Source organism: Prionailurus bengalensis, chromosome B1, assembly GCF_016509475.1.
Source record: "Prionailurus bengalensis isolate Pbe53 chromosome B1, Fcat_Pben_1.1_paternal_pri, whole genome shotgun sequence".
In the NCBI taxonomy this organism is placed as follows: Eukaryota; Metazoa; Chordata; class Mammalia; order Carnivora; family Felidae; genus Prionailurus; species Prionailurus bengalensis.
Genome location: NC_057344.1, coordinates 138,763,941 through 138,781,578, shown reverse-complemented (window position 1 = coordinate 138,781,578; position 17,638 = coordinate 138,763,941). Strand labels below are relative to the sequence as shown.

General features: G+C 37.9%; 1 protein-coding gene across 2 annotated transcripts in view; it reads left to right on the top strand.

The window, feature by feature from the left end:
• Nucleotides 1-17,638, top strand: part of LOC122478731 (vesicle-associated membrane protein 8-like) — a 33,959-nt gene that overhangs the window by 2,099 nt on the left and 14,222 nt on the right. Inside the window, exons 2-4 of one of the 2 annotated variants that reach the window (XM_043572370.1) lie at nt 3,093-3,163; nt 9,243-9,339; nt 11,550-11,651. In XM_043572370.1, coding sequence (XP_043428305.1) covers nt 3,093-3,163; nt 9,243-9,339; nt 11,550-11,651 — 270 coding nt within the window. The remainder of the gene's footprint in view (nt 1-3,092; nt 3,164-9,242; nt 9,340-11,549; nt 11,652-17,638) is intronic. The other variant, XM_043572371.1, reaches the window with a different exon arrangement.

The following is a 17,638-nucleotide window of genomic DNA, read 5'->3' as shown; positions in this document are numbered from 1 at the left end:
ATAGAGACAGAGAACTTGGTCTCCTTCCTGGCTCTCTTTACCAGTCCCTGAAGTGCTATGTTGCTCAAGGTTCTTACTTCCATCCTCTGTTACCTGATACATTCATTCACACCCGTAGACACCTTTACCTTGACCACTGCCAAGTCCACTTCCAGAGTGATCTCTCTCCACAGTTACATTGCCCAATAGACATTCAAACATACCATGTCCAGAGCTAATAATCTTTCCTAGAAGATTCCTCCTCATCTGTTTCTCACCTTGCTGAGTAGTTCTACTGAGCCATTCAAGCTGGCAACTGGAGAGTCCTCTTCAACTGCCCATTCTTCACTTTTACATTTGTTCATTTGTCATTGTGTTCTATTAGTTCTATCTCCAGTATATGTCTTAAAACCAAATCCTTGCTTCTGAACCTTCTAGGACCTGATACCAGGGTTATTGAAAATGCTTCTTGGGTGCCTGGGTGGCTCAGTCGGTTAAGCATCTGACTTCGGCTCAGGTCATGATCTCACAGTTTGTGAGTTTGATTCCCGCATCGGACAAACTCGAGCCCTGCTTTGGGTGAACCCTGCTTCTCTCTCTCTCTCTCTCTCTCTCTCTCTCTCTCTCTCTCTCTCTCTCTCAATTTCCCTCTCTCCCTCTCTGCCCATTGCTCACTTGCACCCTCTGTGTAAATAAATAAATAAATAAATAAATAAATAAAATTCTTAAAAAAGAAAAGAAAAAAAAATACCTCTTAGGCATGATCTCTCAGACTTTAGCCTTATCCTTCTCAGAACTGGCCTCCACACTGCTACTCAAGTGATTGTTCCTAAAAAGCAAATATGAGTCACTCCCCTGCTTAAAATCATTTCGTGGCATCTGATTACATTCAGAGTAAAGTCCATACTCCTTTAGCCTGAAATTCAGGGCCCTACGTGGTAGGGCTTTTCCATGACTGCCTCCTTCTCTTCCTGAATATTCCTGTGCTCTGGCTACCCTGAACTTCATGCTGATCTCACCAAGGTCTCCCTTTGCAGCTTCCATTCCCTTTCCCTGGAACCCCATTTTTCTCCACTTTTTAGTAATATAACCTCTTCTGGACTTTGAAACTTGTCTCAATTCTTCCTTGAAGCCTTCTCTATGCCTAGGCTAGTTTACATACCTTTAAGAAACTACTCACCAGGCTGAATTGGAATCTTCTTTTTCTGATCAGATTCCTTCAAGACAAGGAATGTCATCTCTGTCTTTGCAGTGTATGATCCATAGTATACAGTAGGTTCTCATAAAGAACTAATTGGGGCACCTGGGTGGCTCAGTAGGTTAAGCGTCTGACTCTTGATGTCAGCTCAGGTCATGGGTTCAAGCCCTAAGTAGGGCTCTGCACTGGCAGCACAGAGCCTGCCGGGGATTCTCTCTCTCCCTCTCTTTCTGCTCCTCCCCTGCTTGCAATCTCTGTGTCTCTCAAAACTATAAACCTTAAAAAAAAAAAAAAAAAAAACAGGCACCTAGGTGGCTTAGTCTGTTGAGCGTCCAACTTCAGCTCAGGTCATCATCTCACAGTTCATGGGTTCAAGCCCCACATTGGGCTCCACACTGACAGTGCAGAGCCTGCTTGGGATTCTCTCTCTCTCTCCCTCTTTCTCTCGGCCCCTCCTTTAATCGCTCTGTCTCTCTCCCTCTCTCAAAAATAACTAAACTTAAAAACAAACAATTAAGGAAGGAGAGAGACAGAAAGCTAAAGAAATTCATAAGGCCGAAGGCCTCTCTTTATGAAGCATGCAGGAAAGTAAGACAGTGGAATGGGCTGGACCAGTATGCAATTAGAGGAGAGGATTAAAGGTTTGGCATGACTGCTGTGCAGAAAGCTGACCAGGGGGAAGAAAAAGGGTGACAAGGAGCTTTAAGGAACAGTCTATCGTGTCTTTCCTCAGTGCTAAATATTAATGTCACAAATATTTTACATTCATTAGAAAAGTATTAGTATCTACCAAAGCTTAATTGTAAGATCAAATCCGCTGCTGTTAAAGGGTCCTGGAGTTGGACAGGACTCTAAAGAGCGTCTTGCCCAATTCCTTCATTCTTCACATGAGGAAACAGACCCAGACAAGTCACTTTCTTAAGATGTGTAGCACAGTAATTCCAGAAATAGAGCTAGAGCCTACTTTGTCAGTCGTGTTCCTGCCTCATGTTGCCATTCACTTTATTTCAGATTTTGCTATGATTTCCTTGTGTATGTAACCTAAAAAGGACACTTGGTGAAAGCTAGGAGAATGTTCCAGTAATGATAATATAGTAACTGAAAGTTTATATATCCCCTTAATTTTTTGTGTTTCATAGGAAATCTTTCCCCTGGACAATACCGCCTGGATTGTTCAAGCACTACCAAGAATTTCACGTTTTACTTTCTACTATTAATAATAAGTTTTTCCCTCTCCAAAAGTTTTTATTTCAAGTGTCATTTTGTGGAAATGGAAAAGCTAATTAGGAATGTGACTATTCAAGTCTTCCTAGGTAACTTTCAGGTTCCTTTCACACTTCTAAAGTAAATTAATAGGACTCCATACAATTAACTATATTTAAGATATTCTGGATAGTCATTAACACCTTGCACATTTTCCCCCAGAAAATGAGCCTTATAAGAAACAGATAATAAGGGATCTTGGCAATTATTTGTTTCATAAAAAGAGATCAGTAAATAATATTGGATAAAAATTTTTATCTTTAAAGAAAGACTGCTTAGGATATTCAGAGAATAAGAGCTGAATACTTTTAACCCATTAACATTTTTACATATTTCAGTGACACTGAAAAGATACTTGATTAGATAGTGCTTCCCAGCCTTAAAGCCATATGTAAGCTGTAACTCTAAGCAAACTGGATTTGCACATGTAAGTATCCACACAACATATATTTGTGTAATTTTAATATTTTCCTTCAGATTCAAATGAATATTTTATAACTTGCCTTTCACCATGTATTATGACTACCCATTAGTTCTCCTCATGAACACTTGTTCTTTAATAAACCAGTGAGAACATTGGTAAATTTAGGAGGAGGCATAATGAAAGACACTACAATCGTCCACAAAGTAAACGCTGATAATTTATTTTTAGGAAGCAGCGGCAACAGTGCTTCGAATGGTTCTTCTTAGAGCTGAGCCAAAGACCATAATGCAGATGGGAAGGTAAGTTACATTCTAATAAAGGTCTGCTTTTTAGCAATAATAATGACATGAGAAAAAAATGTTGGTTGCACATGCTCTTGATTGAACCTTCAGAAGAGAGAACGTCTATATGTAAAAGTATAAGATCAGATGAGAATGATTAACACCAAATTCAAGATAGTGGTTACCTCTGCAAAGGGAAGGGAGAAAAACGAAGTTGGGGAAGCGTATACATGGGACATTATGGTATCTGTAACATTTTAAGCAGATGGTAGGTCTAAAGTGTTCTCATTATCTTATTCTTCATACTTTTTTAGTATACCCAAAATATTTCTTTAATAAAAAAGGAAACTTCCACTTGAAAAATCTTTAATAAGACCACTCTAAGCTATACTTGGGACATTACATGGTATGGCCTAAGCCAGTCTTGAAAACATCTTGCTAGTGAAAGAACAGGTGGAGAGTAAGAGAGCGTCTATTATTTTTAGACTCACCATTGGTTTTTTCAAGAGTAGGTTTCTTTTAACCTTTATACTGTAAAATAAAACAAAATACAAAAACCACATCAAGCAAAAGGATAACTTCATGAAGCTTTACAAGGGAACCTGCCCACCAAATGCAGCTACCACCCAAGCCAAAAATACAGAATATTTTTGGCCATGTGCCCTGTCCCATCCACAGCTTTCTCCCTCTCCCCCAAACCAACCAGTGTTCCAGCTTCTATAGCAGTTACTCACCCTGTTTCTTCATTGCCTCAACCCAAATAGGCAACCTCAAACATGAGTGCCTAATCCTGCCGGCTCTTTTCTTTTGGTGTCTTTTATTTTTTATTTTTTTTTTTTTATGAAATTTATTGACAAATTGATTTCCATACAACACCCAGTGCTCATCCCAAAAGGTGCCCTCCTCAATACCCATCACCCACCCTCTCCTCCCTCCCACCCCCCATCAACCCTCAGTTTGTTCTCAGTTTTTAACAGTCTCTTATGCTTTGGCTCTCTCCCATTTAACCTCTTTTTTTTTTTTTCCTTCCCCTCCCCCATGGGTTCCTGTTAAGTTTCTCAGGATCCACATAAGAGTGAAACCATATGGTATCTGTCTTTCTCTGTATGGCTTATTTCACTTAGCATCACACTCTCCAGTTCCATCCACGTTGCTACAAAAGGCCGTATTTCATTTTTTCTCATTGCCACGTAATATTCCATTGTGTATATAAACCACAATTTCTTTATCCATTCATCAGTTGATGGACATTTAGGCTCTTTCCATAATTTGGCTATTGTTGAGAGTGCTGCTATGAACATTGGGGTACAAGTGGCCCTATGCATCAGTACTCCTGTATCCCTTGGATAAATTCCTAGCAGTGCTATTGCTGGGTCATAGGGTAGGTCTATTTTTAATTTTCTGAGGAACCTCCACACTGCTTTCCAGAGCGGCTGCACCAATTTGCATTCCCACCAACAGTGCAAGAGGGTTCCCGTTTCTCCACATCCTCGCCAGCATCTATAGTCTCCTGATTTGTTCATTTTGGCCACTCTGACTGGCGTGAGGTGATACCTGAGTGTGGTTTTGATTTGTATTTCCCTGATAAGGAGCGACGCTGAACATCTTTTCATGTGCCTGTTGGCCATCCGGATGTCTTCTTTAGAGAAGTGTCTATTCATGTTTTCTGCCCATTTCTTCACTGGGTTATTTGTTTTTGGGCTGTGGAGTTTGGTGAGCTCTTTATAGATTTTGGATACTAGCCCTTTGTCCGATATGTCATTTGCGAATATCTTTTCCCATTCCGTTGGTTGCCTTTTAGTTTTGTTGGTTGTTTCCTTTGCTGTGCAGAAGCTTTTTATCTTCATAAGGTCCCAGTAATTCACTTTTGCTTTTAATTCCCTTGCCTTTGGGGATGTGTCGAGTAAGAGATTGCTACGGCTGAGGTCAGAGAGGTCTTTTCCTGCTTTCTCCTCTTAAGGTTTTGATGGTTTCCTGTCTCACATTTAGGTCCTTTATCCATTTTGAGTTTATTTTTGTGAATGGTGTGAGAAAGTGGTCTAGTTTCAACCTTCTGCATGTTGCTGTCCAGTTCTCCCAGCACCATTTGTTAAAGAGGCTGTCTTTTTTCCATTGGATGTTCTTTCCTGCTTTGTCAAAGATGAGTTGGCCATACGTTTGTGGGTCTAGTTCTGGGGTTTCTATTCTATTCCATTGGTCTATGTGTCTGTTTTTGTGCCATCTTTTGGTGTCTTTTAAATCTCTATATTTTCCCTCTCCATCCCTTTCTTTTCCTTACAATTTATCATTGAAGAACCTGTAGAGTGTAGAGTTTCCCATGCTCTGGTATTGCTGATTGCATATTCAAAATGCAGCATACCATGTTTCAGGCAGCTGAATCCACAGGCTTGATCCCTACGGCAAGACTGTAGGTGTTTTTTTCATGAGATGGTACATGTGTCTGCTTCTGTCTCCTTTTGCCATGCTAGCAGCCATTGATATTCCTTGTGTAAAATGGTGATATTCTAATTTTGTTTTTACTTCTTAGCCAGTGCGATTTCAAAAAGACACTTTTCTAATCTACTCATCTACAATTTACTTACCTATATTGTGCATTCTAATTTGAATCCTTTGAATACCTCTTCCTGAACTCCTGATTCATATATCCAGCTGCCTATTCCACATCTCTGTTGGACATCTGATAGACATTGCAAACTTATGTCCAAAACCAAGCCTCCCCCTGCAGTCTTCCACATATCACCTTTCCAGTTCCTCAGGCCTGAAACCTTTCTGATCCTCGACTTTTGTCTCTTTGACATCCAAATCCAGCCCGTCAGCAAATCCTGTTGCCTTTACCTTCCAAATATATCCAGAACCTGACCACCTCCACCATTAGCATAGGAACCACACCATCGTCTCTTGTCTGGGTTACTTGATACAAAGTCAAGTTCATTTTTGTCTTTGTGTTTTTTATTTTTAAGCATTTCTCTCTTAAAGTTTGATTTGATAGCATTTTATTATTAGGCAAAACATATATGTGATTCCAAAATCAAATTGAAAAAACAAGTTTCCTGCAAAAAGTCTAATTTTTAGACACCCGACTGGGTGGCTCAGTCGGTTAAGCGGCCGACTTCGGCTCAGGTCATGATCTCTCGGTCCGTGAGTTCGAGCCCCGCATCGGGCTCTGTGCTGACAGCTCAGAGCCTGGAACCTGTTTCGGATTCTGTGTCTCCCTCTCTCTGACCCTCCCCCGTTCATGCTCTGTCTCTCTCTGTCTCAAAAATAAATAAATGTTAAAAAAAAAATTTTTTTTTAAAAGTCTAATTTTTATTGTTTCCTCTCTGCACTGTTCTCCCTCTCCCCCTATACAGGTAACCATTTTGACTAAGTTTTTAGTTTGTCATTTTCTTTTTCTTTGCTTTTTTTCCTATAAGAGACACATGCATATATATGTGCATTTCCCTTAGGAAAAAATATGAGAATGATAGATAAGTGGTAGTACATCATACACACTTTTCCTCATCTCGCTTTTGTTAGTTACCAGTATATCTTGAACATCAGGTAATCAAGGTTTTTTAACTTTTAAAATTCTTTTTCTTTTTAATGTTTGTTTATTTGGGGGGGGGGGTGGGCGCAGAGAGAGAATGAGCAGGGGAGGGGCAGAGAGAGAGACGCAGAGTCCAAAACAGGTTCCAGACTCTGAGCTGTCAGCACAGAGCCCCGCATGGGGCTCAAACTCACGAACTGTGAAATCATGACCTGAGCCAAAGTCAGATGCTTAACCTACGGAGCCACCCAGCCGCCCCAGGGTTTTTTAACTTTTAAAGATTTCTTTTTTTTTTTTTTAAGACAAGTGATCTTTATTATTATCATTATCATTATTATTATTATTGTTATTTTGAAAGAGAGAGTGTATGTGTGTGTGAGCAGGGAAGGGACGGGGGGGGGGGGGGGGGGAGAGAGAGAGAGCAAGAGAGAGAATCAGAAACAGACTCTGCAGTCTCAGCACAGAGCCCCACGTGGGGCTTGAACTCACAACATGAGATCATGACCTGAGCCAAAACTAAGAGTCAGACGCTTAAACCGACTGAGCCACCCAGGTGCCCCTAAAGATGGTTTCTGAATGTTACTCAGTAATAACATACTAAGCATAAAATTAAAATATCTCCTCCCATACATCCAATATCAATTTACTTCACACATATAACTTTCAGAGAGATGATAGAATTAGCAACTTTTTTTCCACAAAGACTCCTCCCAATTTAGAAATAAAAACATTTTCCAAGTGGAGATTATATGTATCAGTCAATATCATCATTAAAAATATTTGTAGCAAGGGGCGCCTGGGTGGCGCAGTCGGTTAAGCGTCCGACTTCAGCCAGGTCACTATCTCGCGGTCTGGGAGTTCGAGCCCCGCGTCGGGCTCTGGGCTGATGGCTCAGAGCCTGGAGCCTGTTTCCAATTCTGTGTCTCCCTCTCTCTCTGCCCCTCCCCCGTTCATGCTCTGTCTCTCTCTGTCCCAAAAATGAATAAACGTTGAAAAAAAAAAAATTTAAAAAAAAAATATTTGTAGCAGGGGCGCCTGGTTGGCTCAGTCGGTTAAGACTGACTTCAGCTCAGGTCATGATCTCACGGTCCGTGAGTTCGAGCCCCGCGTCGGGCTCTCTGCTGACAGCTCGGAGCCTGGAGCCTGTTTCCGATTCTGTGTCTCCCTCTCTCTCTGCTCCTCCCCTGTTCATGCTCTGTCTCTCTCTGTCTCAAAAATAAATAAACATTAAAAAAAATATATTTGTAGCAGATATATATATATACATGTAGCATATTGTATTCATGATAAGACATGAAGGATTTACGTTGAAAGGACACATGCCTTACATTTGCTGTCTCTGGGATTATCTTTTCTACCTGTTTCTAAGATTCATCACTTTCGTTTAGCATTTGACCAGGTCTGTTGCCTGTTAACCATTTGGATATAGAGTGTTCAAAATGACTAGATGAAAGTCTAGGGACCAAGCAACTGTTTTTGTTGCCATGTTTTTAAATTTTCTGGATTGTTGGGCAGTAAAGATAGAGGTACTTTCCAAGAGTCTTCTAGCTTGCTAATATGTGACTCTGAGAAAGCACAAAAGGTCAGCTCAGATACACTTTTGCACACTCTAGGGGAGTTTAATTTCCCCTCCCCAGTTCATCTGGTTCTTCAGAATATTTAGTATTAACAGTTTACAACTTTTAAGTTCTAATCTATCATAATAGAAAGCCAGGAAGTACCAAAATTAAATATGTCTACCTAAAGATAGAGGGATCGGGGTACCTGGGTGGTTCAGTCAGTTAAGCGTCTGACTTCGACTCAGGTCATGATCTCGAGGTTTGTGAGTTCAATCCCTGGGTCGGGTTCTGTGCTGACAGCTCAGAGCCCGGAGCCTGCTTCATATTCAGTGTCTCCTCCTTTCTCTGCCCCTCCCATGCTCATGTTCTGTCTCTATCTCTCAATAATAAATAAATGTTAAAATGTTTTTTAAAAAATAAAGATAGAGGGATAGTAAAAATGAGTGAACATAGCATTTTCTATTTGATCAAGATGAGAATCTTGATTCAGTCTTGGAATGAGTGATTCTGTCAGAGACACTTTAGGAGTGCCTGGGTGGCTCAGTCCCTTGGGCATTCAACTTCTGCTCAGGTCATGATCTCATGGTTCGTGAATTCAAGCCCACTTCTGGTTCTGTGCTAACAGCTCAGAGCCTGGAGCCTGCTTCCGATTCTGTGTCTCCCTCTCTCTCTCTGCCCCTCCTCCCATCGTGCTGTGTCTCTGTCTCTGTCTCTCTCTCAAAAATAAACATTAAAATTTTTTTTAATTCAAAGTCATTTTAAATATAGAGTTTTCTCTTTATTGTATTTCATTTTTACTGATACTATATTAAATACATATTCAAATTTTATAGTTTCTATTTAATATAATTTAATTTTTCACATATATGAAAGATTTTCTAATTCTTATTGTAAAAAGTTATCTATATAGCTTGTATACTACTAATGAGAGCTTGAAAACAAAATTATATTCTTTGTGAGGGTACTTAATGTCTTCAGTGTTATCATGTAAATGAATGTATTCTTTTCAAAGCTTTGTCTACCATACTCTCTTTATTGATGGAATCACTTACCTATGTGCCACAGACAATGCCTTGGATACTATAACACCATCTGCATTTCTTAAAAACGTAAGTAACTTCTTACACTACTTTAAGGATTTTTTTCAGTTATTGAAATTATGAGGTCTCTGTTTTATATTGTGTTAGTAATAGTGTCACTAACCAAAAGCAGATCACTGATTTGTCTATAAAGCAGAGTTATTAATGACCCTCAGAAATTTCTTTTTTTTTTTTTTTTTTTTTTTTTACCTTCAAAGATTTGACTCTATCCTTCATCTGCCCTGTTTCCACACTTCCCTTGACCCTAAAGCAAGGTCTGCAAAGACTATCCACACAGATCTATTAGGCTCTCTCCTTGTGTTTATCTTGTTCTGTAAAAGAGAAATTAAACTTTACTAATATTTAATATACCTTTTCAATAGCATGTGTATTTAATTTACAGGTAATTATATACAAGACACTTCTGGTTGAAAATATGAATCAATTATAAGAGTTAAATGAAAAGAAAAAAATTGTTTAATCAAGATGTACTATCTTTAGGGAAGTTTTAACTGAAAATTGTCAGAAAATATAAAATATGGTCAATACAACACGTACGTATATGTACTTACATACATTCATGAGATTTTATAAATTTCTTAAAGGTTAATTAGCCTTCTCAATAGATATCAGCTGTTGCTGATTATCACCCCAAGTTTGATCTCCAGCCAGCACCAAGGAGACTTTATAAAAGCCAGTCTCAGAGACAGAATAGGGCTAACCCATTATTCGAGTAACTTTATAGCCCAGATAGTACATTTGTTTCTTATTTTAAAGAGTAAATGATACTAGAGCACCTGGGTGGCTTAGTCTGTTAAGCATCCGACTATTGATTCCATCTCAGGTCATGATCTCACTGTTTGTGAGATCAAGCCCTCTGTCAGGCTCCATGCTGACAGTGCAGAGCCTGCTTGGGGTTCTCTCTCTCCCTCTCTCTCTCTGCTGCTCCCCAGCTTGCTCACTCTCTCACTCTTTCACTCTCTCTCTCTCTCTCTCAAATAAACTTTAAAAAAAAGTAAATGATACTCTCCCTCTCTCTCTCTGCCCCTCCCTTGCTCATGCTCTGTCTCTATCTCTCAAAAATAAATGTTAAAAAAGGGCACTCCTGGGTGGCTCAGTGGGTTAAGTGTCCGACTTCGGCTCAGGTCATGATCTCACAGTTTTTGAGTTTGAGCCCCACGTCAAGCTCTTGTGCTGACAGCTGAGAGCCTAGAGCCTGCTTCGGATTCTGTGTCTCCCTCTCTCTCTGCCCCTCCCTTGCTCATGCTCTGTCTCTCTCTGTCTCTCAAAGATAAATAAATATTAAAAAAAAAAAAGTAAATGATACTAATCTTTAATTTTATGCACAAATTTTTAATTCAGAACAATATTATAATAAAAAATATTCATGGAAAAATTAGTCAGCTATCCTATAGTTACTAATTGTTATTTTCCATTCATATTCATGAATTATGTATATATTTCATTTGTTTAGTGTACCATCTTGCTTTAATACAACTCAAACTGTACCACAAATAGAATCAAGGATCATAAGAACTGTAATTCACTCTTCAGATATGCCTTGACAATCCCTAGAGTCTAGATACTAAACACTGTTAGCCATTTAACTGACTATACTCTAATTTTTTCTCTCTGCTACTGTGACAAAACATCCCAACTTTACCACCTTTTCAAAACCAGATGATACCAAATTGCCAACCACATAAATTTTACCACTACTTCTGGGGAATACAACATCAAGTACAAACAATTGAAAGAATTCCTTCCTGAGAGTTTGAAATGTCCTTTAACAACCATAAGGGTTTGAAAGATAGTATCATGACACTTAGTTGGGATTGTTTAGTTATCGTTGAGTGGATTTTGAGGGTAGGAGCAGGAGGGCACATTTATTTAGAAAATATCATGGCCATCCATCTTTCTTTGTCTCCCAGAGGTGAACATCTGCTCTTCCCCTCAAGTCCTCAGACATACCAAAGGCTCCAAGTGGTATCTGCAGTCTCACTCCGTGAGATTGTGATCTGTACTGCAGCAGTGGAGAAGACTGAGCAAGCACAGTTTTCATAAATACTGCATCTTTAATTAGAAAGGACACTCTCCCACCAAAAAGCTAGAAACAGTGCAGAAATACAATATTCGTTTACTTCACATTTCTGCCAGATTTTGCTTCAAATAAACATTTGCTCTGTAATTCTCCAGTTAAATTATCTACACAGGTTAAACATTTCCATTAATGTCCCTAGGTTAGCGACACTTTTCTGAGAAATCCTTTGATGTCACAAGAACATTTTTCTCCTTCAAATGCAGTTGCTGCAGATTTTCAACAAGTATTAGGGAAGTATATGGTATGTAACCTCCAACTGTACTCCTAAACATTGTATGACAGCTGAAAAATCAGTTTGGAATTAGGAGATAAGAGCTGTAAAGATGAGAACTGAGGATTTCTATTCTTATATAATGATAAGGAATGATATCCTCAATATATTGGTAAATGAATGAAGCAAGATAGAGAAAGTATATATGGTATACCATTATTTGTTTACCAATCTTATATGCAGCCATTTAAGAAAGAGGGAGTAAATACAAACATATTTATTTGTTTGCTTATAGTCAAAAACAAAAAGAGAGATTGGGGGCAAGAAAAGGATAAATCAAAAACATTTTAATGGTTGCCTACATAGGGATAAGGGGCAGGAATAGAAACAAGGCCTTTCTGAATGAAACTTGTTTTGCAAATTTGACTTTGGAACCATGTAAATATTTTACATAATTATAGAATACTATTAAATTAAAGTTTTAAAAAATAGTCCCTAGAGTGAAATAAGACAGTCCCAAGAGGACAAATACTGTGTGATTCCATTTATATGAGGTACCTAAAGTCAGATCTGTAGGGACAAAAAGTAGAACAACAGTTGCCAGAGCCTGGGGGGAGAGGAAGAGGAGGAATTGGTGTTTAAGGGGTATAGAGTTTCAGTTTGGGAAGATGAAAAATGTTCTGGAAATGGATGGTGGTAATAATTGCACAACAATGTGAATATACTTAATGCCACTGAACTGTACAGTTAAAAAGCATTACAATTGTAGGGGCGTCTGGGTGACTCAGTCGGTTAAGCATCGAACTCGATTTCCATTCAGGTCATGATTTCATGGTTTGTGGGTTCAAGCCCCACATCAGGCTCTGAGCTGGCAGTGCAGAGCCTGCTTGGGATTCTGTCTCCCTCTCTCTCTCTGCCCCTCCCTGCTCACTCTTGCTGTCTCTCTCTCAAAATAAATAAACTTAAAAAAATTTTTTTAAATCATTACAGTGGTAAATTTTGTTCTGTATATCTTACCATAACAATTTTTTTTTTATTTTAAAAAAGTAATCCCTCGGGGGTGGGGCTTGAAAAAAAAAAAAAAGTAATCCCTAAAACTCAAAAAAAAAAACTAATGGGTTTTTTTTAAATGTTTATTTATTTTTAAGAGAGAGAGAAAGAGACAGGATGAGGGGCAGAGAAAGAGGGAAACAGAATCCAAAGAAGGCTCCTGGCTCTGAGCTGTCAGCATAGAACTTAATTGTGTATTGAGCTGATGACTTAAAAGACAGTGAAAATTTATTTCAACTGACCTTAAGAAACAACAATTTGTATATTCCTAGTGAGATTATACCCTAATGACAAAAGAACTAAAAAATAAATATTAAAGTTTTTATTTTCAAGTGTCCCATTGTTAATAATGACATTGGTGTTGCTATTCTAAAATTGGTTTATATAAATATATTACTTTGAGTAATCAAGTTAATGTCATTAGGAATCAAGGTTTTCAGCAATAGTTGCAAATATAAAGTCAAAGAATTGAGTAAAACCTTATAATCCTAAATTTTACTTGAAAATTAAAAAAAAATTTTAAAGAAAATTAAATACTGAAAAATTTAATTGAAAGTTACATATTGAAATTTTTTTCACTGAAAATATATCAATCCTTTTTTCTCTTTTAAAAAAAGTATAATGGGGCACCTGGGTGGCTCAGTCAGCTGAGTGACCAACTCTTAATTTTGGCTCGGGGCATGATCTCGCGGTTAGTGAGATCAGGCCCCTCGTGATTTGTAATTATTTCTCTCCCTCTCTCTCTGCTCCTTGTTCTCTCTCAAAATAAATAAATAAACCTCATAAAAATAAAAAAAAAAAGTATTTTTATTATTTAGTATTTAGTATTATTTAGTATTTAGTATTATTAGTATTTCAATAGGCTGTCTATTGAAAAACATTAGAAATAATGACCAACCCAGTAGCAGTGTGCCCCCTTAGCATCTAGATTATTGTCTCTAAATACCATTTTACACTAAAAAGAATAAGACTTAATTGCAGATGTCAGGCAGGAAACATATAAGCCAGAAACATTTCGTCATACCAGAAAAAAGGAAGCTTTCAAAGTTCACTGTACTCTTGTCAAAAGACTTTAGGAGCCAACTTGAAGTAGCTAACACTTGTCAGTAATGGAATAACTGAACATCAAAAAGAATAATAACTGCAATGGATTGTAACACATCATATATGTTAAAACTCCTTGAGTTCCTAGATACTATCAAGGGGGGGAATAATCCCTCGTCAGTCAGCTCTGGAAGATTCTAAGGATCCACCTCATCACTCCAAAAACCAATAAATAAAAGGCTCAACCATTTATTCTGACTTTCTTATATGAACTGTACTTCAGATAAAACAAATAGTTGATAGGGAAAAAGGTTGTTTTTTTTTTTTTTTGGACTTTATATAGACCAAATATAGAAATACTCCAGCTAATAAACAAAGAAGAGGTAATAAATTCACTATTTTACAATCCCTAATGTAATAATAGATCTAGGCAGTGATCATTGATGACTGAAAAAATTAGGTGAAACGCTGATGGGGAAAGTCATAATAAATGAAATGAAACTGACTCAAAATACCTAAACCCACTGGGGCACCTGGGTGGCTCAGTCAGTTAAGCATCCAACTTCAGCTCAGGTCATGATCTTGCAGTTTGTGAGTTCCAGCCCCACATCCAGCTCTGTGCTGACAGCTCAGAACCTGGAGCCTGCTTCAGATTCTGTGTCGCCCTCTCTCTCTGCCCCTCCCCCGCTTGTGCTCTGTCTCTCTCTGTTTCTCAAAAGTGAATAAATGTAAAAAAGAAATTTTTTTTTAAACACCTAAACCCATTGATTATTCCTAAGGTCACAATAAGGGAGACAATCAGTCATCAGTTATGTGTTTCTTGATGTCACACAGTAAGTAGTATATAGCACACATCTGAAGTAGGCTTGCCCAAAACATCAAACCTGAATAGGAACAAGCCTTTATATCTAACTACCAGTTTACAGGAAATAGAGAGATCAGTGACCACATTAAATGATACACAGCAATCCAATCAGCAAAATCCAGAATATGAGAAACTCTACAAGACAAATAATCAAATTTCTTCAACAAATAAATTGCAATGGGGAAAAAGTTAAGGAGAATCCACAGATTAAAAGAAACTTATGCATATCAACTAAATGCGGACTTTGGATCCTGGATCAGCAAAACAAATGTTAAAAAACAAAACAACTATGACTTTTTTTATAAATTTGTTACAAACTGGATGTTTGATGATATTAAGGCATTTTTATAGATACGATAATGATGTTGTAGTTTTATTTTTAAGAAAAATGAGGCCATATCTTTTAGAGATACAAACTGAAGCATTTACAAATTAAAATGATAGAATGTCTGGGATGTGCTTTGAAACAATACATTTGGGGAAGAGGTAATTGGTAGTAGTATAGATGAAACAAGATTGGCCATGTGTCGATACTTGGTGATGGGTGCATAGGGATGGGTTATACTGTTCACTCTGCATTATACTGTTCACTCTGTATATGAACTTTTCCGTATTAAAATATTCTCAGTATAACTGTTTTAGTTTTCTAATTATGTATCTAACAAATCAGTACAAATCAGCAGCCTAAAACAGCACACATTTATTATCTCCCAGGTTCTGTGGGTCAGGAATCCAGGCAGGACTTAACAAGTTCTCCTCAGGGTCTCACACAAAGTTGGCAGTGAGTTTGTTAGCCAGGCTGTGTTCTCATCCAGGAGCTCTGGGGAAGATTTGGCTTCCAGGCTCATTCAGAGCCTGTTGCAAAATTCATTTCCTTACAGCTGTGCCAGGGATGCAGCTTTTTACTGGCTATTGACCAGGGCACACCCTCAGGTCCTAGGAACTGACAACAACAGGTCCTTGCCAGTTGCTGTCCTCAGTATGGCTGCTTCCCTGTCAAGACCAGCAGAGGAATCTCTCTCACTCCAGTCTACTAAATATTATATAATGTGACATAATCACAAGAGTGACATCCCATCACCTTTGCTTCTCTTAATTAGAAGCAAGTCACACTTGGGGGTGGGGAGGGGCGGTTTACAAGGATGTGATACATTGGGGGTCACCATAGGGTGTGTCTACCACAATGCCTAAAAAATACTTAAGGATAGATGCTTTTATATTAAATTCATAAATTTTTTATGAAGAATTCTGCATATTCTACACAGCCAAAATATATTATTGACAGAGCTCCTCAAAAACTAGTTACCATATGAAAATATGCATATTTTAAGCAGTTAACACTTCTGACATCAAAGACATTTCTTTTTAACATTTATAAACTAACCTGGTAAGCATTAAATCTGTAGAAAATTTTTAAAAGTTGTTGAATTTCTTATACTATAATTAACAAAAGAAAAATGTTTTGAGAGATTTAAATATATGTGTGTGTGTGTGTGTATAATCTGAATGCCAATAATGGACTATAAATACATTATCTTAACAAATCTTCAATGATTCTCTTAGGTTAAAAAACTTAAACATTTTTTAAAAGGAGAGAAAGAAAAAAGGAACAAAAAGAAAAATAAAAAATTAACCATTCATCTTAAGTCGATTATATCTGCAAAGACCTTATTTCCAGATAAAGTAACATTCACAGGTTCCTGGAGTTAGGAATTGAACATATCTTTTGGGGGACACAATTCAACTAGCAACCTCCTCTTTTCTACATTTACCTAGTGAGCTCCTCACAAAACATCAATTGTAAGTTGCATGGTCCCATAACCAACAAGATCAGAGTTCTGTCTAAGGTGGATTTGATCACTTGCCAACGAGCAGGGTTGTTTTTTTTTATTTAAAATATAAGGCTTATTAGTTGGGGCAACTGGGTGGCTCAGTTGGTTGGGCATCTGACTTCAGCTCAGGTCATGATCTTGCAGTTCATGAGTTCGAGCCCTGCGTCGGGCTCTGTGCTGACTGCTTAGAGCCTGGAGCCTGCTTCAGATTCTGTGTCTCCCTCTCTCTGCTCCTCCCCCACTTACGCTCTGTCTCTCTCTCTCTCCTCTCTCTCTCTCTCTGTCTCAAAAATAAATAAATAATGCTCATTAGTAAAGTAAAATAATACAAAAGTATATGAAGCAAAATACGAGTATCTCCTACAATCTCAGTCAAACCCCCTGAGGTGAGCACTCTTAACAGTTTAGTGTATAACCTTCCAGAATTTTTAATGTGTATAAACATACATATAAATATAAATGTATGCACATGTATGTAAGTATACATTTTTGTATACATTATATGTTTATAATATATATAACATAAGTTTATACATACATTTTAAATTCACAAAACTAAGGTCATTAATACAATGGGTAAAGGCTTGATCTCTGGAACTTGAGTCTGAATCCTTGTTTTGCTTCTAGCTGTGTAACATTGAGTACCTTATTAATTTCTCTCAGTCTCTGTTTTCTTCTTTAGAAAATAAAATGATAGGGGCACCTGGGTGGCGCAGTCGGTTAAGCGTCCGACTTCAGCCAGGTCACGATCTCGCGGTCCGTGAGTTCGAGCCCCGCGTCGGGCTCTGGGCGGATGGCTCAGAGCCTGGAGCCTGTTTCCGATTCTGTGTCTCCCTCTCTCTCTGCCCCTCCCCCGTTCATGCTCTGTCTCTCTCTGTCCCAAAAATAAATAAACGTTGAAAAAAAAAATTTAAAAAAAAAAAAAAAAAAAAAAAGAAAAGAAAAGAAAATGATAAAAGTACTACCTTATACAGTGGTTTGGAAATTAAATGAGTTAATATGTGTGAAGTGCTTAAAACAGCACCTGGCACATACTAAGTGTTCAATAAGTTATTATTTAATATTGTTCTGCAGCTGTAGCTTTTTATATATAACGCTACATTGGAATGGCCATTTTTGTTAACATGGATAAAGTGGACGACATAAAATAGGAACAAAGGACAAGAACACTGAGTGGAAAACAGTAACAAATATGGTAGATATTAGTCCAACTATATCAATAATCA